The sequence below is a fragment of the Sebastes umbrosus genome (genome assembly GCF_015220745.1).
Source record: "Sebastes umbrosus isolate fSebUmb1 chromosome 13 unlocalized genomic scaffold, fSebUmb1.pri SUPER_13_unloc_1, whole genome shotgun sequence".
In the NCBI taxonomy this organism is placed as follows: Eukaryota; Metazoa; Chordata; class Actinopteri; order Perciformes; family Sebastidae; genus Sebastes; species Sebastes umbrosus.
The window spans coordinates 32,120-59,429 of NW_023618431.1; the positions used below are offsets into that span (position 1 = coordinate 32,120).

At 42.5% G+C, this 27,310-nt stretch overlaps 1 protein-coding gene across 1 annotated transcript in view; it reads left to right on the plus strand.

Annotated features, from left to right (window-relative positions):
- Positions 1-27,310, plus strand: part of ttn.1 (titin, tandem duplicate 1) — a 215,177-nt gene that overhangs the window by 31,115 nt on the left and 156,752 nt on the right. Inside the window, 14 exon segments of the mRNA XM_037762617.1 lie at positions 8,900-9,160; positions 9,248-9,508; positions 9,734-9,997; positions 10,084-10,344; positions 10,590-10,850; positions 10,935-11,195; positions 12,573-12,714; positions 12,803-12,971; positions 13,877-14,108; positions 14,371-14,655; positions 15,443-15,562; positions 15,729-15,917; positions 21,842-21,892; positions 26,875-27,153. Coding sequence (XP_037618545.1) covers positions 8,900-9,160; positions 9,248-9,508; positions 9,734-9,997; positions 10,084-10,344; positions 10,590-10,850; positions 10,935-11,195; positions 12,573-12,714; positions 12,803-12,971; positions 13,877-14,108; positions 14,371-14,655; positions 15,443-15,562; positions 15,729-15,917; positions 21,842-21,892; positions 26,875-27,153 — 3,036 coding nt within the window.

The following is a 27,310-nucleotide window of genomic DNA, read 5'->3' on the forward strand; positions in this document are numbered from 1 at the left end:
TACAGAGAACTACAGTATTTAACATGAACTACAGTATTTATACATGACCTACAGAGAACTGCAGTATTTATACATTGAACTACAGTATGTATACATGACCTATAGAGAACTGCAGTATTTTATACATGAACTACAGTATGTATACATGACCTATAGAGAACTGCAGTATTTATACATGAACTACAGTATTTATACATGACCTATAGAGAACTACAGTATTTATACATGAACTACAGAGAACTACAGTATTTATACATGAACTACAGAGAACTGCAGTATTTATACATGAACTACGAGAACTACAGTATTTTATACATGAACTACAGAGAACTACAGTATTTATTACATGACCTATAGAGAAACTGCAGTATTTATACATTGAACTACAGAGAACTACAGTAATTTATACATGAACGACTACAGTATTAATTACATGACCTATAGAGAAACTGCAGTATTATTACATGAACTACAGAGAACTACAGTATTTATACATGACCTATAGAGAAACTACAGTATTTATACATGAACTATAGAGAACTGCAGTATTTATACATGACCTATAGAGAACTAGCAGTACTTATACATGGTAACATGACCTATAGAGACTGCAGTATTGATACATGACCATATAGAGAACTACAGTATTATATACATGAACTATAGAGAACTGCAGTATGTTATACATGACCTATAGGAACTGCCAGTATGGTATACGTGACCCTATAGAGAACTGCAGTATTTTATACATGAACTACAGTATGTATACATAGACCCTATAGAGAACTAGCAGTAGTTATACATGAACTACTAGCGAACTACAGGATTTATACCATGACCTATAGAGCAACTGCAGTATGTATACATGACCTACTAGGAGAACTAGCAGTATGTATACTAGACCTACTAGGAGAAACTACAGTAATTTATACATGAACTACAGGACAGAACTACAGTATTTATACATGAACTACAGTATGTATACATGACCTATAGAGAACTGCAGTATTTATACATGACCTATAGAGAACTACAGTATTTATACATGACCTATAGAGAACTACAGTATTTATACATGACCTATAGAGAACTACAGTATTTATACATGAACTATAGAGAACTACAGTATTTATACATGAATTACAGTATTTATACATGACCTATAGAGAACTACAGTATTTATACATGAACTACAGAGAACTACAGTATTTATACATGACCTATAGAGAACTGCAGTATGTATACATGACCTATAGAGAACTGCAGTATGTATACATGACCTATAGAGAACTGCAGTATTTATACATGAACTACAGTATGTATACATGACCTATAGAGAACTGCAGTATGTATACATGACCTATAGAGAACTACAGTATTTATACATGACCTATAGAGAACTGCAGTATGTATACATGACCTATAGAGAACTGCAGTATGTATACATGACCTATAGAGAACTGCAGTATTTATACATGAACTACAGTATGTATACATGACCTATAGAGAACTGCAGTATGTATACATGACCTATAGAGAACTACAGTATTTATACATGAACTACAGAGAACTGCAGTATTTATACATGAACTACAGAGAACTACAGTATTTATACATGAACTACAGAGAACTACAGTATTTATACATGACCTATAGAGAACTGCAGTATTTATACATGAACTATAGAGAACTGCAGTATGTATACATGACCTATAGAGAACTACAGTATTTATACATGAACTACAGAGAACTACAGTATTTATACATGAACTACAGTATTTATACATGACCTATAGAGAACTACAGTATTTATACATGACCTATAGAGAACTACAGTATTTATACATGAACTACAGAGAACTACAGTATTTATACATGAACTACAGAGAACTACAGTATTTATACATGAACTACAGTATTTATACATGAACTACAGAGAACTACAGTATTTATACATGAACTACAGTATTTATACATGAACTACAGAGAACTGCAGTATTTATACATGAACTTCAGAGAACTACAGTATTTATACATGAACTACAGTATGTATACATGACCTATAGAGAACTGCAGTATTTATACATGAACTACAGTATGTATACATGACCTATAGAGAACTGCAGTATTTATACATGAACTACAGTATGTATACATGACCTATAGAGAACTGCAGTATTTATACATGAACTACAGTATTTATACATGACCTATAGAGAACTACAGTATTTATACATGAACTACAGAGAACTACAGTATTTATACATGAACTACAGAGAACTGCAGTATTTATACATGAACTACAGAGAACTACAGTATTTATACATGAACTACAGAGAACTACAGTATTTATACATGACCTATAGAGAACTGCAGTATTTATACATGAACTACAGAGAACTACAGTATTTATACATGAACTACAGTATTTATACATGACCTATAGAGAACTGCAGTATTTATACATGAACTATAGAGAACTACAGTATTTATACATGACCTATAGAGAACTACAGTATTTATACATGAACTACAGAGAACTACAGTATTTATACATGAACTACAGTATTTATACATGAACTACAGAGAACTACAGTATTTATACATGAACTACAGTATTTATACATGAACTACAGAGAACTGCAGTATTTATACATGAACTACAGTATGTATACATGACCTATAGAGAACTGCAGTATTTATACATGAACTACAGTATGTATACATGACCTATAGAGAACTGCAGTATTTATACATGAACTACAGTATTTATACATGACCTATAGAGAACTACAGTATTTATACATGAACTACAGAGAACTACAGTATTTATACATGAACTACAGAGAACTGCAGTATTTATACATGAACTACAGAGAACTACAGTATTTATACATGACCTATAGAGAACTGCAGTATTTATACATGAACTACAGAGAACTACAGTATTTATACATGAACTACAGAGAACTACAGTATTTATACATGAACTACAGAGAAACGTTGCAAGTATTTAATACATGAACTTCAGCGAACTACAGTAATTATACATGAAATCCAGTATGTATACATGACCTATAGAGAACTGCAGTAATTTATACATGACCTATAGAGAACGGAGTATTTATACATGACTACGTATTGATACATGACCTATAGAGAACTGACAGTATGTATAATGACCTAATAGTAACTGCAGTAATTTATACATGTTTTACCTATAAGAACTGTCAGTAATTTATACATGAACTACAAGTATGATATAGCATGACCTAAAGAACTCAGTTTTATACATGACCTATAGAGAACGTGCAGTATTTATACAGGAACTACATATGTATACTGAACCTATAAGAAACTGCATTGTTTTATACATGAACTACAGTATTTATAGCATGACCTATAGAGACTACAGTTTTATACATGAACTACTACACAGAAACTTACAGTATTTATACATGAGACATGTATCAGCAGAGGAACTACAGTATTCTATACATGAACTACGGAGAGAACTGACAGTATTTATACATGAACTACAGTATTTATACATGACCTATAGAGAACTTGCATGTATTTATACATGAACTACAGTATGTATACATGACATAGAGAACTGCAGTATTTATACATGAACTTACAGTATTTATACATGACCTATAGAGAACTACAGTATTTATACATGAACTACAGAGAACTACAGTATTTATACATGAACTACAGAGAACTGCAGTATTTATACATGAACTACAGAGAACTACAGTATTTATACATGAACTACAGAGAACTACAGTATTTATACATGACCTATAGAAGAACTGCAGTATTTATACATGAACTACAGAGAACTACAGTATTTATACATGAACTACAGTATTTATACATGACCTATAGAGAACTGCCAGTATTTATACCTGAACTATAGAGAACTACAGTATTTATACATGACCTATAGAGAACTACAGTATTTATAACATGAACTATAGAGAACTTGCAAGTATTATACAATGACCTATAGAGAACTGCAGTATTATACATGACCTATAGAGAACTACAGTAGTATACATGACCTATTAGAGAACTGCAGTATTTATACCATGAACTATCGAGAAACTGCAGTATTTATACATGAACTACAGATGAACTGCAGTATTTATTCATGAACCTATAGGAGAACTAACAGTATTACTACATGAACTTACAGTATGATAATGAACTGACCAGAGAACTAGCAGTATTTTATACCTGAACTACAGAGAACTGCAGTATTTATACATGAACCTATAGAGAACTACAGTATTTATACATGAATTACTAGTTATTTATACATGAACTATAGGAGAACTACAGGTATTTTATCCATGAACTACAGTATTTATACAGTGAACTACAGAGAAACTACAGTTATTTTATACCATGACCTATAGAGAACTACAGTATTTATACATTGAACTACAGTATATACATGAAACTACAGGAACTACAGTATTATACATGACCTATAGAGAACTGCAGTATGTATACATGACCTATAGAGAACTGCAGTATTTATACATGAACTACAGTATGTATACATGACCTATAGAGAACTACAGTATTTATACATGACCTATAGAGAACTACAGTATTTATACATGAACTACAGTATTTATACATGAACTACAGAGAACTACAGTATTTATACATGAACTACAGTATGTATACATGACCTATAGAGAACTACAGTATTTATACATGAATTACAGTATTATACATGAACTATAGAGAACTACAGTATTTTATACATGAACTACAGTATTTATACATGAACTACAGAGAACTACAGTATTTATACATGAACTACAGTATTATACATGAATACAGAGAACTACAGTATTTATACATGAACTACACGAGAACTACAGTATTTATACATGAACTACAGAGAAACTACAGTATTTATACATGACTACAGTATGTATACATGACCGATAGAGAACTACAGTATTTATACATGAACTACAGAGAACTACAGTATTTATACATGAACTACAGTATTTATACATGACCTATAGAGAACTGCAGTATTTATACATGAACTATAGTATTTATACATGAAATACAGAGAACTGCAGTATTGTATACATGAACTACAGAGAACTGCAGTATTTATACATGAACTTCAGAGAACTACAGTATTTATACATGAACTACAGTATTTATACATGAACTACAGAGAACTACAGTATTTATACATGAACTACAGAGAACTGCAGTATTTATACATGAACTACAGAGAACTACAGTATTTATACATGAACTACAGTATTTATACATGACCTATAGAGAACTGCAGTATTTATACATGAACTACAGTATGTATACATGACCTATAGAGAACTGCAGTATTTATACATGACCTATAGAGAACTACAGTATTTATACATGAACTACAGAGAACTGCAGTATTTATACATGAACTTCAGAGAACTACAGTATTTATACATGAACTACAGTATTTATACATGACCTATAGAGAACTGCAGTATTTATACATGAACTACAGTATGTATACATGACCTATAGAGAACTGCAGTATTTATACATGACCTATAGAGAACTACAGTATTTATACATGAACTACAGAGAACTGCAGTATTTATACATGAACTACAGAGAACTACAGTATTTATACATGAACTACAGAGAACTACAGTATTTATACATGACCTATAGAGAACTGCAGTATTTATACATGAACTATAGAGAACTGCAGTATGTATACATGACCTATAGAGAACTACAGTATTTATACATGAACTACAGAGAACTACAGTATTTATACATGAACTACAGTATTTATACATGAACTATAGAGAACTACAGTATTTATACATGAACTACAGTATTTATACATGACCTATAGAGAACTGCAGTATTTATACATGAACTATAGAGAACTACAGTATTTATACATGAACTACAGTATGTATACATGACAGTATTAGAGAACTGCAGTATTATACAGAGAACTACAGTATGTATACATGACCTATAGAGAACTACAGTATTTATACATGAACTACAGTATGTATACATGAACTATAGAGAACTACAGTATTTATACATGAACTACAGTATTTATACATGAACTACAGAGAACTACAGTATTTATACATGAACTACAGAGAACTACAGTATTTATACATGAACTACAGTATGTATACATGACCTATAGAGAACTACAGTATTTATACATGAACTACAGTATGTATACATGACCTATAGAGAACTGCAGTATTTATACATGAACTACAGTATGTATACATGACCTATAGAGAACTGCAGTATTTATACATGAACTACAGTATTTATACATGACCTATAGAGAACTACAGTATTTATACATGAACTACAGAGAACTACAGTATTTATACATGAACTACAGAGAACTGCAGTATTTATACATGAACTACAGAGAACTACAGTATTTATACATGAACTACAGAGAACTACAGTATTTATACATGACCTATAGAGAACTGCAGTATTTATACATGAACTACAGAGAACTACAGTATTTATACATGAACTACAGTATTTATACATGACCTATAGAGAACTGCAGTATTTATACATGAACTATAGAGAACTACAGTATTTATACATGACCTATAGAGAACTACAGTATTTATACATGAACTATAGAGAACTGCAGTATTTATACATGACCTATAGAGAACTACAGTATTTATACATGAACTACAGTATTTATACATGACCTATAGAGAACTGCAGTATTTATACATGAACTACAGTATTTATACATGAACTACAGAGAACTACAGTATTTATACATGAACTACAGTATTTATACATGAACTACAGAGAACTACAGAATTTATACATGACCTATAGAGAACTGCAGTATTTATACATGACCTATAGAGAACTGCAGTATTTATACATGACCTATAGAGAACTGCAGTATTTATACATGAACTACAGTATGTATACATGACCTATAGAGAACTACAGTATTTATACATGAACTACAGTATGTATACATGACCTATAGAGAACTGCAGTATTTATACATGAACTACAGTATGTATACATGACCTATAGAGAACTGCAGTATTTATACATGAACTACAGTATTTATACATGAACTACAGAGAACTACAGTATTTATACATGAACTACAGTATTTATACATGAACTACAGAGAACTACAGAATTTATACATGACCTATAGAGAACTGCAGTATTTATACATGACCTATAGAGAACTGCAGTATTTATACATGACCTATAGATAACTGCAGTAATTTATACATGAACTACAGTATTTATACATGAACTACAGAGAACTACAGAATTTATACATGACCTATAGAGAACTGCAGTATTTATACATGAACTACAGTATTTATACATGAACTACAGAGAACTACAGAATTTATACATGACCTATAGAGAACTGCAGTATTTATACATGACCTATAGAGAACTGCAGTATTTATACATGACCTATAGAGAACTGCAGTATTTATACATGAACTATAGAGAACTGCAGTATTTATACATGAACTATAGAGAACTACAGTATTTATAAGAACTACAGTATTATCATGAATTACAGTATTATACATGAACTATAGAGAACTACAGTATTTATGACATGAACTACAGTATTTATACATGACCTATAGAGAACTACAGTATTTATACATGAACTATAGAGAACTACAGTATTTATACATGAACTATAGAGAACTACAGTATTTATACATGACCTATAGAGAACTACAGTATTTATACATGACCTATAGAGAACTACAGTATTTATACATGAACTACAGTATTTATACATGAACTATAGAGAACTACAGTATTTATACATGACCTATAGAGAACTGCAGTATTTATACATGAACTACAGTATTTATACATGAACTACAGTATTTATACATGAACTATAGAGAACTACAGTATTTATACATGACCTATAGAGAACTGCAGTATTTATACATGAACTACAGTATTTATACATGAACTACAGTATTTATACATGAACTATAGAGAACTACAGTATTTATACATGACCTATAGAGAACTGCAGTATTTATACATGAACTGGCAGTATTTAAGACATGACTACAGTATTTATACATGAACTACAGTATTTATACATGAACTACAGTATGTATACATGACCTATAGAGAACTGCAGTATTTATACATGAACTATAGAGAACTACAGTATTTATACATGACCTATAGAGAACTACAGTATTTATACATGAACTACAGTATTTATACATGAACTACAGTATTTATACATGACCTATAGAGAACTGCAGTATTTATACATGAACTATAGAGAACTACAGTATTTATACATGACCTATAGAGAACTACAGTATTTATACATGAACTACAGTATTTATACATGAACTACAGTATTTATACATGACCTATAGAGAACTACTTCAGATCTGATCTGACGATTCAAATAGCTCCATCTGCTGGACTCTCTGATTATTACACCTCCTGTGTCTTTATTCTCTAATGGAAGATGAACTCAGGAACTTGACTTGGCGATTGATCAGTAAAAAACAATAAAATAAAAAAGGTGAAGTTAAAAAGTTAAGGACAGTTAAATACAATAATTATATACACTTAAGAATGATAGAATATACACATATTGTACATATTATGCGAGGATATGTGGTGGGTCGGGGGATGAAGGAGGGAACTGTGATGGTTGTTGAGGCCCATTCAGGTGTCTGGTGGTTCTGGAGCTTTCTGAAGAGAGTGCCGATGTTAACTGAGCCAGAACCAACTGGATCTTTCTGATAGTTAACGTTAATATCGTCATGTTGATCGTTAGTAAAACTCTTGTTCCGTCTCTCAGCCGTCCAGATCGTGAAACCGATTAAGGACAAGCAGTGCTCCGAGTCTGAGAACGTCACGTTTGAAGTGGAGGTTTCCCACGAGGGCATCGACGCCTTCTGGACCTTCAAGAGGCAGCCGATCAAATCCGGCGGCAAGTACAAGATGGAGTCCAAGAAGAAGCACCACACGCTGACGGTCCTGAACGCCATGAAGGATGAAGAGGGCGAGTACATGTTCGCCGCTGGTGAGAAGATGTGCAGCGCTTCACTCACCGTAACAGGTAAGCCGATTCGTCAGCAGTCTCAGAGACGGTTTCTACCGCCAGGTAACACGTTGTAGTGCTGACTGGATTATCTCCTGCCACCAGGTGGCGCCATCAAGAAGCCCCTGCATGATCTGGTGGTGGCGGACTCCCAGACCTCCGTGCTGGAGTGTGAAGTCGCCAACCCCTCCGCCGAGGGCAGGTGGCTGAAAGACGGCCATCCCGTGGACCTGAACGAGAACACGCTGAGCGAGGTGGACGGCGCCGTCAGACGCCTTGTCATCGTGATCACCAAAGCCACCGACGTCGGAGAGTACACCTACCAGGTGGCCACCTCCAAGACCTCCGCCACCCTGAAAGTGGAAGGTAGGTCAAGACACATCCCTACATTTATTTCATAAAGGAGCCATGGAAGGACGGAGTGTATGATTCATCTTGTTCCTCCATAGTCTAGTGACAAAAATCACAATAAATCAGAATATCAAATACTTAAAAATCACAATACATATGGAATGGAGTGTGATATTTGGTAAACATCTCTCCCCATCAGTGGCACCACTGACCCTGTATTAACACTGTTTGTATCCACAGCTGTGAAGATCAAGAAGACCCTGAAGAACCTGAACGTGGTCCAGACTCAGGAAGCCGTGTTCAGCCTGGAGCTGACCCACGAGGACGTGAGGGGGGCGCAGTGGATCAAGAACGGCGTTGAGATGCAGTCCAGCGATAAATACGAGATCACTATTGAAGGCACGGTGCACACCCTGAAGATCAAGAACTGCACCACGCAGGACGAGTCCGTTTACTCTTTCAAACTGGGAAAACTGTCGGCCAACGCCAGACTCAACGTGGAGAGTAAGCCACCGCTGGTTTTTACAAGTCCACTCCCAAAGAAAAGTGTTCCATAGCAAATTGTAAAAGTGTCACATATTTCCCCGCAGCCATCAAGATCCTGAAGAAGCCGAAGGACGTGACATCACTGTTGGGCGCAACTGCCGTATTTGAGGTGGGCATCTCGGAGGACGACATCCCGGTGAGGTGGATGTTCAACAACGTGGAGCTGAGGCCCAGCGACAGCTACAGGGTGCTCTCTGAGAAGAAGACCCACAAACTCATCGTCCAGGACGTGGACAACAGCAAAGAGGGCGAGTACACCGCCGTGGTGGGCCACCTCCAGTGCAGCGCTCGCCTCATCGTCGAGTGTAAGTGTTAGCATAGCACAGCACGTTAGCACTCTTTGAAAATGACCAACATGAATCATTATTATTGTTGAGCTGAGTGTTGTCAACCAGCAGTTCACTGTTGAGTTACTACTTTTGACATCTCTCTGCATGGACTTTATGAAGCTAACGGAAACACCGGCTTCTGGCAGATATTCTTTCTGTATTATTAATCGTCATGAAGAATCATCATCCTAAAACAGCTGCATTTTCATGCTTCCCCTCAGCCCTGCGAGTCACCAGACCCCTGAAGAGCGTCCAGCTCCCGGAGACCCAGGTGGCCACGTTCGAGTGTGAGGTTTCTCACTTCAACGTGCCGTCCACCTGGCTGAAGGATGGCGTGGAGATCGAGATGAGCGAGAAGTTCAGGATCGTGGTTCAGGGGAAACTCCACCAGCTGAAGATCATGAACACCAGCAGGGACGACTCTGCAGAGTACACCTTCGTCTGCGGCAACGACCGCGTGTCCGCCACGCTCACCGTTAATCGTAAGCTCTTCAGCTGCTCTCTCTGATGGAAACATCACATAATTCTCCACAGTCAGGACTGACAGCTTTGTTGTTGTTTTCCAGCCATCGTCATCTCAACGATGCTGCAGGACCTGAACGCTCAGGAGAAAGACACGGTCACATTCGAGGTGAACGTCAACTATGAGGGAGTCACGTACAAATGGCTGAAGAACGGCGTGGAGATCCGGTCCACGGACAGATGCCAGGCTCGCTGCAAACAGCTCTCTCACACTCTGAGCATCAGGAACGTTCACTTTGGAGACAGCGCCGAGTACACCTTCACAGCCGGCTCTGCACTCACTACCGCCAAACTCTACGTCGAGTGTAAGACTTGTTCTGATTTGGTCTCCACCAACTCCTGCTGTCAGTCTCTGACTGTGTGTCTGCTGTTTGCTGGTAGGCAGGTAGTGTACAGTGACTTCATCAGAGCAAACAAAGCCAACATAAAGGGAGAACTGCAACCACCAGAACACCACAAGAACCACATTAGCCCTCAAGAACCTCCCTAATGACCACTAGTACCTCCTCAATGACCAAACCATTCAAAGAGCTTGTAGAACCTCCAAGAACCCAAGACCATTAGAACCTCCCAATGACCGCTAGAACCTCCCAATGACCACTAGAACCTCCCAATGACCACTAGGACCTCCCAATGACCACTAGAACCTCCTAAAGGAACTGCCCTGTATGGCAGCATGGCATCATGAGCTGTGTTGATGAGATCATTGAAAGTACAGTAAAGTGTCATTAAGAGGCTAAACTGGTCGGGTGTGTGGTGGCAACTTCTGTTTAATAAAGTACAAAGTCAAAGTCAGAACCTTTCTTTCGGTTAGTTTAATTCAAACATCTGCAGATTGACCCGATACATTGTATAGCATTTTCCAAAACCTGCCCTGTTGACACGTCTGTCACAAACACACCCATCGGTGGTGAAAATATCTTTTACTCTTTCAATGAATTCTCACCTAACCAGAAAGACCGTGTTGTTTGAGTCACCTGGATCCTCGGATCACAACGGTGATTGAGTCCCGGTCCCCCCCCCCCCCACTACTACACCCTGTTTGATGGGGAGGTTGAGGTTAGAGTCCCATACTCCAGCCGTGCATGGTCTTTACCTTCGGCACTGAGTTCCAGGGGTCCCCGTCACACGAGTGATCCTGCCGACAACGCCAAGTTTGTGGTGGCAATTTCTGTTCATATAAGCACAAAGTTAAAACGTATCTTTCGGTAAGTTTAATTCAAACATCTGCAGATTGACAAGCATAGTCGACTGAGTGAGCTGAAGCAAGTGAGCCCAGAAGAGAGGAGTTTTTAATACAACATGCACACACTGACACTTGCGAGATCAGGGAAAGATAGAAAATTAATCAGTATCTCTAAGCTGGTATAGAACAGCATCTTCACAGACAGCAGAGCACTTCAGAACATCTTATCTAGGACAGTCATGACTTGTCTCCGGACATTAACTAAGACACTAGCAGTTTGTTATTTGCGGAGGATTAAAACGTGGGGTCTCTTTACATTTTTGCGCTTATTTCACAGTATATGGGGTCTTAATGTCTTTACAAGTACATGGTTAACATTTATTAGCTTGCACCTGGGGGTCTGGAAGTTTCTAACAGCAGATATTAAAATTTCCGTCTCAGGTGTTAATTCTATCAGACTGATCTCCCTGTTGTTTGTTTGTTTGTTCCGCTGCAGCTCGCGTGGTTGAGTTTACTAAAGACCTGAAGGACCTGAAGATCACAGAGAAGAAGAGAGCGACTTTTGAATGTGAAGTTTCTGAGCCGAACATCCAGGTGATGTGGATGAAGGAAGGTCAGGAGCTGGAGATGTCGGACAGGTACAGCAGTAACTCTTCTACGAGCTCTACCAACATCAAGAAAACAAAATAAATCAACTTCCTACGTGACCTTCTGTTTGTCCTGCAGATATAAAATGACCTCGGATAAATTCGTGCACCGCCTGGTTCTGCCGTCAGTCCGCATGTCTGACGCCGGAGAATACACCGCCGTGGCCGGTTCAAGCATGTCCAAGGGCACCCTGGGAGTGGCGGGACGGGACATCAAGATCTCAGAGCCCGCTAGCAGGGACATCACTGTGAGTTCATGTAGTTATCTACCTATTAATGATTCGCTATTTAAGATTTTCCTGTGACTTATAAATAATCACATATTTATCCCAGGAATTCTCACCATGAATTAATTCAGATTTTAACAACAGAACTGCAAATAATGAACTGTTATGTGTAGGGATGAACCGATACCACTTTTTTCAGACCGAGTACAAGTACTTCCATTTGGGTACTCTCTGATACCGAGTACCGATACGAGTACTTCTCTTTGCCAAAAGACCCTCGTTAACAGCCAGCTGGAGGGTGTGAGCGACACACGGCAGGCTGGGGAGTCCCGCATACGAGGCTCTAGGTTGGCTTGGAAAGGCTCGGGGCGAAGGTGCTTCCCGCAGCCCCAGACAAAGTGTCACCGGGGCGGACTGTCCTCAGTGCGCCCCAGCCGCGTCGTGCCCCCAGGGCGGGGCTCGGCCTACGTAAAAGGCGCAAAGGGTCTGCGGCGATGTCGGCAACCCACCCGACCCGTCTTGAAACACGGACCAAGGAGTCTAACGCACACGCGAGTCAGAGGGTGCAAGCAAAACCCCGTGGTGCAATGCAAGTGAGGGCCTGCGCCGCCGGCTGAGGTGGGGTCGGGCACACCACTGACTTGTCTCGCCCACAACGTCGGGGAGGTGGAGTGAAAGTAAAGTGGTAGCGGTGCCGTAGTATCGGAGCCGTTTAGCAAGTACGAGTACATGAGCACAGTATCGGACCTGATACTGGTATCGGTATCGGTGCATCCCTAGTTATGTCTTGTCTAATTGTCTGATGCTTTACCTTAATGCTCGTTAGTTTATGTAGTAGTAGATTCTCTAAAAAATGTTTGATCTACTAAAACATGGTTCCTGCAGGCGTTTTTCCAGATTTGATTCCCATTCGTCTGTTTTTGCAGGTCGTTGAGAAACAAAGAGCGACCTTCGAGTTCGAGGTGAACGAGGACGACGTGGACGGTCGCTGGCTGAGGAACGACGTGGAGATCCAGTTCTCGCTGGAGGAGCGGTTCAACTATGCCACCATCAGGAAGCTGCACCGTCTCACTATCTCCGAGACGTACAGGAGCGACGCCGGAGAGTACACCTTCATCGCCGGCAAGAACAGGAGCACCATGACGCTCCATGTCAGACGTAAGAGACCTGCTGATCACTGCTGTTATACTTTATCCAAACGTTCCTTGAAAAATGCGGTAACTTGTTGCTAATTTAATGGACAATGTGACAGAATCACAGAGTAGCGTCCCGAGGGCCGAGTTGACCAGCGGAGCGAGACGTTACAGCTGCAGAAATTAACTTTCCCGTTAGCAAAGCAGCCGACAGTGAAAACACTTTTAAAGCACTTGTTGTATATTCTGAGGTGTGTAAAAACGTTTCCTAACCTTCATCTCTTCAGTGCCGGAGCCTCCTCAGATCGTCCGCCAGGTGCAGCCCCAGACGGCGACATCAGGTAGATCGGTTCGCTTCTCGGTGCAGGTGAGCGGCCTCCCGAAGCCTCAGGTGTCCTGGTACAAAGACTCCCAGGCTCTGTCCACCAGCTACAAGTGCAAGTTCCTCCACGACGAAGACGAGCACACGCTGCTGCTGCTCGAGGTGTTCCCCGAGGACACCGCCGTTTACAGCTGCGAGGCCAAGAACGACTACGGAGAGGCGACGAGCTCCGCCTCTCTCTCTGTGGAAGGTACGGTTGGTTACGTTTATCACGGCGAGGTGTCCAGATGTGTTTGTAATAATTTCCCAATTTCAAGAACTTTCTAAAATCGTCTACTAAAGTTACTGAACGTCTTCAAATGACTCATTTAGTCTAAAATCAGAAGTGGAACCAAATCATGTTTTGTATTTAAACTTGATTGGTTATCAATACGAGTTTGAAGCGGCTGGCATGACCTACGGTCATGAGGACTCGTCCAGGACCCAAAGAACTAGATCTACTGGTCAGTCTCCGTTCCTCCTCTCACCTATGGTCATGAGGGCTGGGTCAGGACCCAAAGAACTAGATCGCGGGTACAAGCAGCTGAAATGTGTTTCCTCAGGAGGGTGTCTGGCGTCTCCCTTAGAGATAGGGTGAGAAGCTCAGTCCTCCGTGAGGGACTCGGAGTAGAGCCGCTGCTCCTTTGCTTTGAAAGGAGCCAGCTGAGGTGGTTCATCTAGTGAGGATGCCCCCTGGAACACCTCCCTTGGGAGGTGTTCCCTTGGGAGGTGTTCCAGGCACGACCAGCTGGGAGGAGACCACGGGGAAGACCCAGGACTAGGTTGAGAGATTATATCTCCACACTGGCCTGGGAACGCCTCGGGATCCCCCAGTCAGAGCTGGTTAATGTGGCCCGGGAAAAGGCAGTTTGGGGTCCCCTGCTGGAGCTGTTGGCCCCCCGACCCGACCCCAGATAAGAGGTTGAAGATGAGGGAGGGAGTGAGTGGATAACAATACTGTCATTGATTATGTTTTTGTCATCTTGTGTGTTTTCCAGTTCCTGAGGTGGTCGAAACCGTGGCTCGGGTGTCTGCTCCGGTCCTCATCGCTCCCATGCGGGACCTCCTGATCACAGAGGGACACCCTGCCCTGTTCCAGTGCACCGTCTCTGGGGAAGGTAGTGACCACTGCTCGCCTTGTTCTGGTTGTTGGTCTAAAATAATAAATACTGTCACATTTTACCGTCCAGAAGTTTAGAGACTGGTTTACCATGAATCCTCCAGTTGTTAGTAGTATTACTTGCAGTACTAGATCCTGAGTGTAAATGAACTCTGCGTCTCCAGATCTGCAGATTTCTTGGTTCTGTGGTGACAAAGAGATCAGACAGTCAGACATCTTCAGGATGTCTCATGATGGTGAAACCTGCCGGTTGGACATTTCCAGAGTTCTCCCCAACCACGAGGGAGAGTTCTCATGTGTTGCCACTAACTCGGCAGGAATGGCCACATGTGCCGCGACTCTGAATATCGACGGTGAGTAGTTCGGATGTTGACGTGTCGACGACGTGCAGATCAAACTGTCGCTGTCAGACCAGAACGCTCTGCATGTGCTTCTATAGTCAAACTAAGATCTGCTCTGCAGCATGTTTTAACTAGAGATGCTCTGATTCCAGCTCAACATCTGACAAGTTGATCTACACTAAACACCTTCTTAAAGTTCATCTTAATTACAGACAAAATCTGACTCTAGATCTTAATCTAGAATCTAGTTAGAATCTATGGCCCCGACCACGACTCTGAAATATCAGTTAGTTAGAATCTATGGCCCCGACCACGACTCTGAAATATTAAGCATGTTTTGTGGAGCAACAGGAAGCTGCAGGTTTCAGCTGCTGGTTGCACAAAGATTTTAGATGTGTAGCGTTAGCCTCCAGCTAACACGGTGATCTCATCGCCATGAAGGGGTTTATTTCACAGTAATGACATTATCTCTGACTGATCATCACATCTGACTCTGGCTAAGACCACAAACAAGACCGTCTCTGGTGTTAAAGCTCAGCTACGTTGTTGATATGCCATCAGTCACAGCCGGAGGTCCGGTGAGGCTTCAACTAGTTTGTTTTTATGAGACTGTCCTTCCTCCACATGTCGACCAGATCTTTGTGCAACCAGCTCCAGGTTTGGTAACATGTATTCAGGATGTCTTGTGTTTATGTGACAGTTAAACTAACTGTAGTTGATGTTTCTGAGAGCATGCAGGATGTATATATATATATATATATATATCTTATGAAACTAGCTAGAAGCCGTTGGGTTGCTTCTGTTCTCTGATGATAATCTTGCAGGTGTCTGACGCGGTGCATGACCGTCTTCTCTTCCTACATGAAGAGCTCTTATGAGTCTTTATTTCAGAGGAATGCAGCATGCTCCAGTCAGAGCTGAGGGTTCCTCATGCTCCAGCACGGACTGGTCTTTCATTATGAGTTTTGGCTCCTGTCAAGCTTGCATGATTGACAGCGGAAACTGTCGTCTACCTGACTGATCATGACCCTCAACGCTCGGCTCCAGTAACCTGAAGAAGAATGATGTGTTGACCTCTAACTCTTCTACTCTTTCTTACTGCCAGATGAGAAAGCCTTAGCTAGTGCGTGGAGCTCTGAGACTAACCTCAGTCACAGACTGGAGGCTCAGACCGAGTCCTTCAGCTCTCACTCTGTTGAGTTCACGGAGACGGTCTCTGAGAGCTCGTCCACGTCTTGGAGGACGTTTGACGTTCAGACGGAGAGCGTCAGCTCGAGCTTTGATCTCAAACTCTCAGCCAGCCCTAAACTGCTGATGGAAATGAGTGACGTCCAGGTGAACAGCGGCGAGATGGCCGAGTTCTGCTGCTCGTTCGCCGGGCAGCCCTTCAGCGGGGTGGAGTGGGATCATAACGGCCAGAGTCTGGCAGACACAGAGCGGGTGAGGAGCTCTGAGATGGGCGGGCTGTTGTCCCTGGTCATCCGGGGCGTTGGCGTGGCGGACCAGGGCGTGTACTGCTGCACCGCCACCAACCAACACGGCCAGAACAGCTCCTCCGCCCAGCTCACTGTTGAAGGTGGTTAATCTTTCTTCTTTTATCAGTCCATCCAACCCGTCCACCTGCTCCTCCTGCTGCGTCCCCTCCTCTCTTAATACCCCCCTCAGCCTGTAACACGCTAAGATGTCGCAGAATAACATGCTCCGTAGTCACGGGCGCAGTTGGTTCCCTCAACCCCCTTGAGATGCATCTATACGTTCTATAATAACACAGAACTAATAATCTATAGTAATGATGATTAATATCCACCTCGTTGTGTCTTCTTATTGACAGAATAAGAAACCAACAAGATGAGACGATAGATTTTTATTTACTTATAACATAATAACACCGGACGCTCTCTGTCCGCACGCCGTTAAATATAAACCTTCACTCCATGTACACAAACCACGCCCCCATCAGCTCTACGGACGAGATCAGAGACTTAGTAGAGGGATAACAAATACTATGATACGATGCGTATCACTGTCCACGGTTCAGATACGATTCAATGACGATATCTGGCTCATCTAGAGCGATACGATACGATTCAATGACGATATCTGACTCATCTAGAGCGATACGATACAATTCAATGACAATATTTGACTCATCTAGAGCGATACGATACAATTCAATGACGATATTTGGCTCATCTAGAGCGATACGATACAATTCAATGACGATATTTGGCTCATCTAGAGCGATACGATACGATTCAATGATGATATCTGACTCATCTAGAGCGATACGATTCAATGACGATATTTGACTCATCTAGAGCGATATGATACGATTCAATGATGATATCTGACTCATCTAGAGCGATACGATTCAATGACGATATTTGGCTCATCTAGAGCGATACGATACGATTCAATGATGATATCTGACTCATCTAGAGCGATACGATTCAATGACGATATCTGACTCATCTAGAGCGATACGATACGATTCAATGACGATATTTGACTCATCTAGAGCGATACGATACGATTCAATGACGATATTTGATTAATCTAGAGCGATATGATTCAATGACGATATTTGACTCATCTAGAGCGATACGATTCAATGACGATATTTGACTCATCCAGAGCGATACGATACGATTCAATGACGATATTTGACTCATCTAGAGCGATACGATACGATTCAACGACGATATTTGACTCATCTAGAGCGATACGATACGATTCAATGATGATATTTGACTCATCCAGAGTGATACGATACGATTCAACGACGATATTTGACTCATCTAGAGCGATACGATACGATTCAATGATGATATTTGACTCATCCAGAGCGATACGATACGATTCAATGACGATATTTGACTCATCTAGAGCGATACGATACGATTCAATGACGATATTTGACTCATCTAGAGCGATACGATACGATTCAATGACGATATTTGACTCATCTAGAGCGATACGATACGATTCAATGACGATATTTGACTCGTCTAGAGCGATATGATTCAATGACGATATCTGACTCATCTAGAGCGATACGATACGATTCAATGACGATATTTGACTAATCTAGAGCGATATGATTCAATGACGATATTTGACTCATCTAGAGCGATACGATTCAATGACGATATTTGACTCATCCAGAGCGATACGATACGATTCAATGACGATATTTGACTCATCCAGAGCGATACGATACGATTCAATGACGATATTTGACTCATCTAGAGCGATACGATACGATTCAATGACGATATTTGACTCATCTAGAGCGATACGATACGATTCAATGACGATATTTGACTCATCTAGAGCGATACGATACGATTCAATGACGATATTTGACTCATCTAGAGCGATACGATACGATTCAATGACGATATTTGACTCATCCAGAGCGATACGATACGATTCAATGACGATATTTGACTCATCTAGAGCGATACGATACGATTCAATGACGATATTTGACTCGTCTAGAGCGATATGATTCAATGACGATATCTGACTCATCTAGAGCGATACGATACGATTCAATGACGATATTTGACTAATCTAGAGCGATACGATACGATTCAATGACGATATCTGACTCATCTAGAGCGATACGATTCAATGACGATATTTGACTCATCTAGAGCGATACGATACAATTCAATGACGATATTTGACTCATCTAGAGCAATACGATACGATTCAATGATGATATCTGACTCATCTAGAGTGATACGATTCAATGACGATATTTGACTCATCTAGAGCGATACGATTCAATGACGATATTTGACTCATCTAGAGCGATACGATACGATTCAATGATGATATTTGACTCATCTAGAGCGATACGATACGATTCAATGATGATATCTGACTCATCTAGAGTGATACGATTCAATGACGATATTTGACTCATCTAGAGCGATACGATATGATTCAATGACGATATTTGACTCATCTAGAGCGATACGATACGATTCAACGACGATATTTGACTCATCTAGAGCGATACGATACGATTCAAAGACGATATTTGACTCATCTAGAGCGATACGATACGATTCAATGACGATATTTGACTCATCTAGAGCGATACGATACGATTCAATGACGATATCTGACTCATCTAGAGCGATACGATTCAATGACGATATTTCGCTCATCTAGAGCGATACGATACGATTCAATGACGATATTTGGCTCATCTAGAGCGATACGATACGATTCAATGACGATATTTGGCTCATCTAGAGCGATACGATACGATTCAAGGACGATATCTGGCTCATCTAGAGCGATACGATACGATTCAATGACGATATCTGACTCATCTAGAGCGATACGATACGATTCAATGACGATATTTGACTCATCTAGAGCGATACGATTCAATGACTATATCTGACTCATCTAGAGCGATACGATTCAATGACGATATTTGACTCATCCAGAGCGATACGATACGATTCAATGATGATATCTGACTCATCTAGAGCGATACGATTCAATGACGATATTTGACTCATCTAGAGCGATACGATACGATTCAATGACGATATTTGACTCATCTAGAGCGATACGATACGATTCAGTGACGATATTTGACTCATCTAGAGCGATACGATACGATTCAATGGCTTCGGTCAGTGTGACCGTGTAATAAACGTGATACTGGACAGAGCAGGTCAGGATTCCTCAAAGTTGTTCTTGTGAGGGAATCAGGGATAAATGAATTATGGATATAAACAAGTAAACAACGATTAATGGCAAATACACACAGCTTTATTAGAACATAATTAAAGGTGCACCTTCAGGACCGGCTTCAGGTCTCTAGATCATCCCAGCTCACTGGACCGCTCTGCGTTGTCCACGTTACTGAAGTGTTAGTGTTGTTATTAGAGTTGAAACTGCGCCTGTCTGTAGTCCCGATGATCCTCCTCCTGCTGTTTCCAGCTTTGCCTCGCTAACCTCATCCATCCATCCTACTAACCCCGTAGTGTTTAGAGCCTTTTACACTCTGACCCCTAATTACTCTCCCTAACTTTATTCTCACCCAGCTAAAGAAGCAAATCTCAAAGCAGAAACCCCAATCCCTACCGATTCTGTGCGTAGAGTGTCTCAGACAGACAGGGAGACCGCTAGAGATCCCCCCGACCAAGACAAGCTGGAGGCGGTGGAGAAACCGGGACCGTCGCCGTCGCCATCTTCCCTCATCAGCCACCTGTATTTCCCTGATGTCACGCCTCACGACCAGCGAGGTCAACGCCTCTCCAGCTGCCCCGACTTCCTGGTCAAACTGCCCCCCGAGCTGCTGCTCCGAAGCAGAGACGGCTCCTTGTGTTGCGTTACGAAGGGGGTTCCCACTCCTCTCGTCATTTGGCTTTACGAGCGGTTGAATGTTGAGGATTCTGTGTGTTACTCTGTGAAACATGACGGGCCCCTGTGCTCTGTCAATGTTAACACGGTGGGACCCGGACAAGGGCGCTCTTACACTTGCAAACATGTGAGCTCAGCCGGGGATGCTGAGAGCAGCACAGTGATGAAAGGTTGGCATCTGCATGCTTTTGGTCCTTTTGCTCGCAGGCCTCTGTTTGGCCCATTCACACCTGCTTCCCACACTTCTTCACACGGTGACCACCAGGTTTAACCACTGTGTTTAGGAGAGGTCTCTGACCTTTGTGTCCTGCTTTACTGACTGATAAAGAGAAAGGGACACTATCACTATCACTATCACTGAGCACCTCCAACCAGCCACCAGGTGCTGCACACCACAGAGCAAAAGGAAGCATGCCAGATAAAAACCAGACAAACGATATGGATGCACGAGCTGTCACTGATTCTAACAGTCTTGCACCATATGAGAGTCTATGTCCGGTTTGGAGAGTGTTTTTAATTCGTGACCGTTTGTGTCTTTACAGTAACTGCAGTGGAGCAGGAACCTATGGTTCAGGTCCGGGAGGACGTCAAAGGTAAATATAGTCTCACTGGTTTTAACCTGTTTTTATTGTCTTGTCTTCACGTTGCACTGGTTTCATTTCAGAATGCTTTACTGGATGTTTTTGGATTCACAACCAAAATAATTAAATGTATATTAGACAAAACCAGGGCTGTCAAAGTTAACGTGATGATAACGCACAAACGCAACTTTAGCGAGATCTTTAGGTTGTAGCGGCTCTGAGTGAAGATACTGGTATCATATGAAACTAGACAATTTAAGAAATCCATTGGTACCAACCAGTTCATACTATCAACATAAACATCCATAATTAAACAGTTCAAGTTCTCACTTGTTACTCTCAACAATATAATACTGGCGAAATACTTAGAGAAGGACCGATCGGCCGGTTGATCAGCCGTGACGGTCTCATTTCATATTTATATTATTATTAGGGCTGTCCAAGTTAACGTGAGAATAACGCGTACTTGCTTTCGGTGATGTGAACTTGATGTTGGATCTGCTGTACGTGCATGCAGTCGTTGTGTTCTCAGTGCAGCTGATTGTGTTGTGGTTGGAGCGTGTATCTCACTTTAAACTGTGATTATTCCACTCAGCCTTCTCTAGCTCAACCGTCACAGTGGAAGAAGAAACCCAGGAGGACTCGTACTACACTGGCCTAAAGTTACCAGATAAAACCAGAACACTTGAACTGAAGCCAGAGTCCAAACGCTACTCCAGCAGTCTGGAGAGGAAAAAAGAGAAACCAGTTTTCCTTAGTAAACTTTCTCCAGCAGCTGTGACTGTTGGAGAAACTGCTACGCTTAGCGTCAGAGTGTCCAGTTTCCCTAAACCCACGGTTCAGTGGTTCCACAACGGGCAGACTGTAACCAGTTCGTCCGTGTACACGTTCATCCACCAGCGAGACGAGTACAGCCTGATCATTCACAAGGTTCAGAGGGAGTTTGAAGGAGAGTACTCGTGTACTGTCAGCAATAGATTCGGCCAGTCAACTTGCACTTCTTATTTGCACGTTCAGGTGAAGGAGCCAGAAAAGGAGGAAACAGTTGAGAGGAAGGTATTTGTACCAAGTGGTAAACCCCCAGAGTTCACTCAGACTATCGAGTGTCTGCAGCTCTCTGAGGGAGGTCAGGCTTTCTTCAGGTACGTTGTGACCGGAGATCCTCTCCCTGAGGTTCAGTGGCTCAAAGGCAGCTTACACATTCAGCCGAGCGGGTTCTGTATCATCGTGAACAACCCAGATGGATCGGGCTTTATTAACATTAAGAGTGTCAAACAAGAGCACAGTGGCGTGTACACCTGTAAGGCCTCCAACCAGTATGGGGAAGCCTCTTGTACCGCTGAACTGCTAGTGTTCAGCGAGAAAGTTGAGGAAGAGCACACGTTAGTTAAGAAGACGAAAGGTTTGAAAATATCCATGACCGAACAGACCACAGAATCCAGATTATACCAGGAGAGAACTCTGTCGGATCAGATGATTTATACCATCAGCACTGAAGACCGTCAGATCATCCCCAGCGAAGAGGTGGGAACCCTCCGAGAGCTCGATATCTCTGCTGCCACCCTTCATCGAGAGCAGCTCACCCAGCAGGCTGCAGTGCTGCAGTCTCATGAGATACAGGAAAGGGTTTCTGTGGCTCCCACTCATCCAGCTCAGGTCTCAGCGGTTCCTGTGAAACAGCTTCACATGGCCACGTTCTTGTCTTCAGTCCAGGAGAGACAAAAGATCACCGAGCAGCACTCTGAACGGATCCTCAGCCCTGAGATCGTAGAACTGCAGTTGGCCAAAGAGCAGCCGTCCAAACTCATGTCGGCCACATCTGAAGAGGTCGTCCCTCTCACCACAGTGAGAGCCGAGGTCTTGACGGACCGGGCGCCGGAGCAGGTGAAGACTCTGAAGGAGCCCCGGCAGCTTGTTAGCAGTCACCAAGTAGAGTCCACTCTGCCGGTCCTTGATGAAACCTGGTCGGTCACCCACCGGCCAGAGGAAGAGAGGAGTTTTAGAGTCAACGAGGGGGTTAAGATCTTATACTCGGCTCAGTCTACAGGGACTCTGCCAATCTCAGAGAGACACTGTGAGCCGCTGCCACCTTTAGATGCCACCACCAAACCCCTGATTGAGAAAGAGCAACCTGAGCCGGTGGTAGCACCAGTGAGCCAAACTAGAGTGGCTTTATCCAAAGAGCAAACGTTTGAAATACACCGACCAGAGCAGGAGAGTATCACCCCACGCAAAGACACGGTCTACAAGTCAGCTATAACTGCTGAAGAGAAATACCAACTCCAAGGTGAACAGGCCGGACAGCTGCCAAGTTTAGCATCTTCTGTGTGTCTGCAGCCTCAGCAAGAGGGAGAAAGACTCCTGAACCTGCAGGTGATCAGTGACCAGGATATTCTTCAGTCTGAGGGGAGGTTCAGCAGCGAGAAGCCCTCCCCGGAGCAGGCGGCGGCGAGGAAGAGTCCCACTCTGCTGCATTCAGTGACCCAAGAAGACCAAAGAACTGCAGTTTGTGAGGCAACCTCAGAGTTTTCAGCAAAGACGGATGCCACGTCCGTTCAGCCGAAGAAAGTGTCGCCGCCAACAAAATACCTCCAGTCAATTCATTCTTTATCAGTTTTACCAAAGGAAGGAATACTTACCGTCACTAAACCTGACCAGCAGATCGCAACGCAGAAACAGGAAAAGGCTAGAAGGCATGCAGCTAGCTCAGAAGAGAGAAGGGAGATCACAGCAGATTATCACAAAGATCTCGATGTGTCAGTGACCGGGGTTCAGTCTGAGCTTCGAACTGAGCCCAGGCCTCCCGGCATCCTCACAGTCTCCTCCCATCCAATGCATCTGCAGAAGGAGATGCCTTTCAGTACCGATGTCAAACAGCAGCGAGCTCTAGTCCAGAAAGAGGACTACTGGAATATCATGCATTCTTTGAACGTTACAGACACTCAAAGCCTGGAGGAGGGTCACACCAGCAGCCTTACAACTGATGAGAAATTCAAGCCTGAGACAAAAGTTGAGCCTAAGATACCCAAAAAGTCAGTTTATATTGAAGAGAAGGCAGTTGCCACTGAAAGCTGTACTATCTTACAAGCCGCTGAGCAGGACTTTGCAGTTCAGATCCAGGAAGGCCAGTCGGTCCGACAGTCGGTGTTGCTTGAAGAGAAGCAGATCATTATGGGAGAGCAGTCGAGTGAGATCCATAAATCGGAGGGCTCGACTGTCAGCGTCATGACGCAGCCTAAAGGAGTCCTGTTTGTTCACGAGTTGCAGGACACGCTGACCCTCCCTAAAGAACTCACCTTCATCATTCAGATTCCCAAACCATCGAGTCTGAATATACGACGTCAGCTCAGAGACGCTCTTCAGTCTGCGGTGGCCAGCGACCAGCCGGTGTTACTGGCCGACGTGGTCGGACGGTTAGAGGCAGTGGAGGTACAGGAGGTGAAGGTTCAGAGAGAGCCCAAACGGGCCACATCCACATACCTGATCACAACACCAGATGCTCCCATGGAGATCACTCTGGCTTTTGAAGGTGAATACCCTCAGACAGCTGACCTCAGGTCTGAACTCCAGGTAGCTCTGCATGCCATGGTGTTCCAGGAGCAGCAGAGTCTTGCATCAGAGCAACCAGGCACCATGCAGATGGACCAGCCTCAGAGAGCACTGGTCCGCTCGGCACCCTCCAAAGAGGTGTTGTCATCTGTGGTGGACACCATGGCGGTGGCAGAGAGTGCAGTTGGGTTTCCTCCTGCTGTGTCTCAGTCTGCAGCCGTCAGAACTGAAGCCAGGGCTTCCTTCCAAAGTGCAACCGTTCAGAGTCGGTCTGAGATCCACGAGTCCAGGCAGGTGAGCCGGTCGGAGAGGGATGCCGCCACAGTGCCTGAGGGTCAGGGTCCAACCGTTCAGAGTCGATCCGAGATCCACGAGTCCATGCAGGTGAGCCGGAAGACAGTCCGGTCAGAGAGGGATGCCGCCACAGTGCCTGAGGTTCGTGGTCCAACAGTTCAGAGTCGGTCTGAGATCCACGAGTCCAGGCAGGTGAGCCGGTCAGAGAGGGATACCGCCACAGTGCCTGAGGTTCAGGGTCCTGCTGAGCAACGTGTGGACATTTTAGTCCACAGAGAAACCAGAGAGGAGTATCTCTCAGAGGCGATCATGATCAGTGAGTCCTCTGACTCTGTCTGTCTGGTAGATTATCCGGTTGTTATGGATTCTCTGGAAGATGTTTGCACTGAGGAAAACAGCAAGGCCATTTTTACTGCCACCATAAAGTACGTCACTAAGGTAAACTGGTTTTTCAACGGCCAATTGGTGAAATCTGGCAAAGAGTTCAAGTGTTCTAAAGACCACGACACATACACACTAGTTATTGACAAAGTTGTGAAGGAGAGGCATCAAGGAGAATATGTCTGTGAGGCCGAGAATGAAGCCGGCAGGACGACGACGTCTTCAAGACTCACTGTGGTCTCAAGAGGTTTGATTGATTGAGGTTGATATCATCATCAACTAACTTCACTCATTGGTGAACTTCTACTTCTGTTGTCTGCAAACCTCAACCAACTCTCCCTGAACTTGGGATTATGAGTTGAATGCCCACAAAATCCTTTAAAAGACTCAATTGAAGGTCTCTTAAGGCTTCTCTGGGCATTTTCCAAACAAAATTTGTATGTTTGAGGTTTTCAGCAGTGACATCTTCACGTTTCCTTCAAACTCATCCACTCCTCCACATGCTGGTCACCCCACTTCCACTCCTTTGACTTCATACCTCTGAATATCCATCAGTCCTCATTCCTCTTTGCATGCTTCCTCTCTCGTTCTTATTGCAGAATCCCTTTCATCAACCCAAACCTAACACCATTTTCTCCTCCACAGTCACACCAGGATAACTCTGTGTGGTTCACTCCATCACCACCTACAGCACAAACATTCCTCTTTGCTTCCATTTCAACTACTTCTGTGTCTTTACCGTTGTCTTTGTGTCTTTCTTTGTCTCACAGTGAAACCTGTGTTCAGGCACAGGATCGTCCCCGTGGAGATCAACATTGGTAACGCTGCCAAGTTTGAATGTGAAACTGAGGACGCTCCCAATGTGAGCTTCAAGTGGTTCAAAGATGGAAACCAGATCAAAGAGGGCGATAAGTACAGGATTATCAGTCGCTTCAGCACGTCCTCTCTGGAGCTTCTGAGCCCAAACAAGACTGATAGCGGTGAATACACCTGCAAGGCGTCCAATCAGCACGGCAGTGACGAATGCTCCGCCTCTCTCAATGTGACAGGTAAGAGCCACGCATGTTTCCTTCTTCTCTGCTGGTTGGGTTTGAAGCTGTCCAGAACTGTTTTTCCTACAAAGGTTTCATCTTTTGCTGGTCGAGACTTTGCGTTTTATTTGGTTTCCTGCTGGTGTTGCTTTGGTTCAGCTAAATCATGTTACTA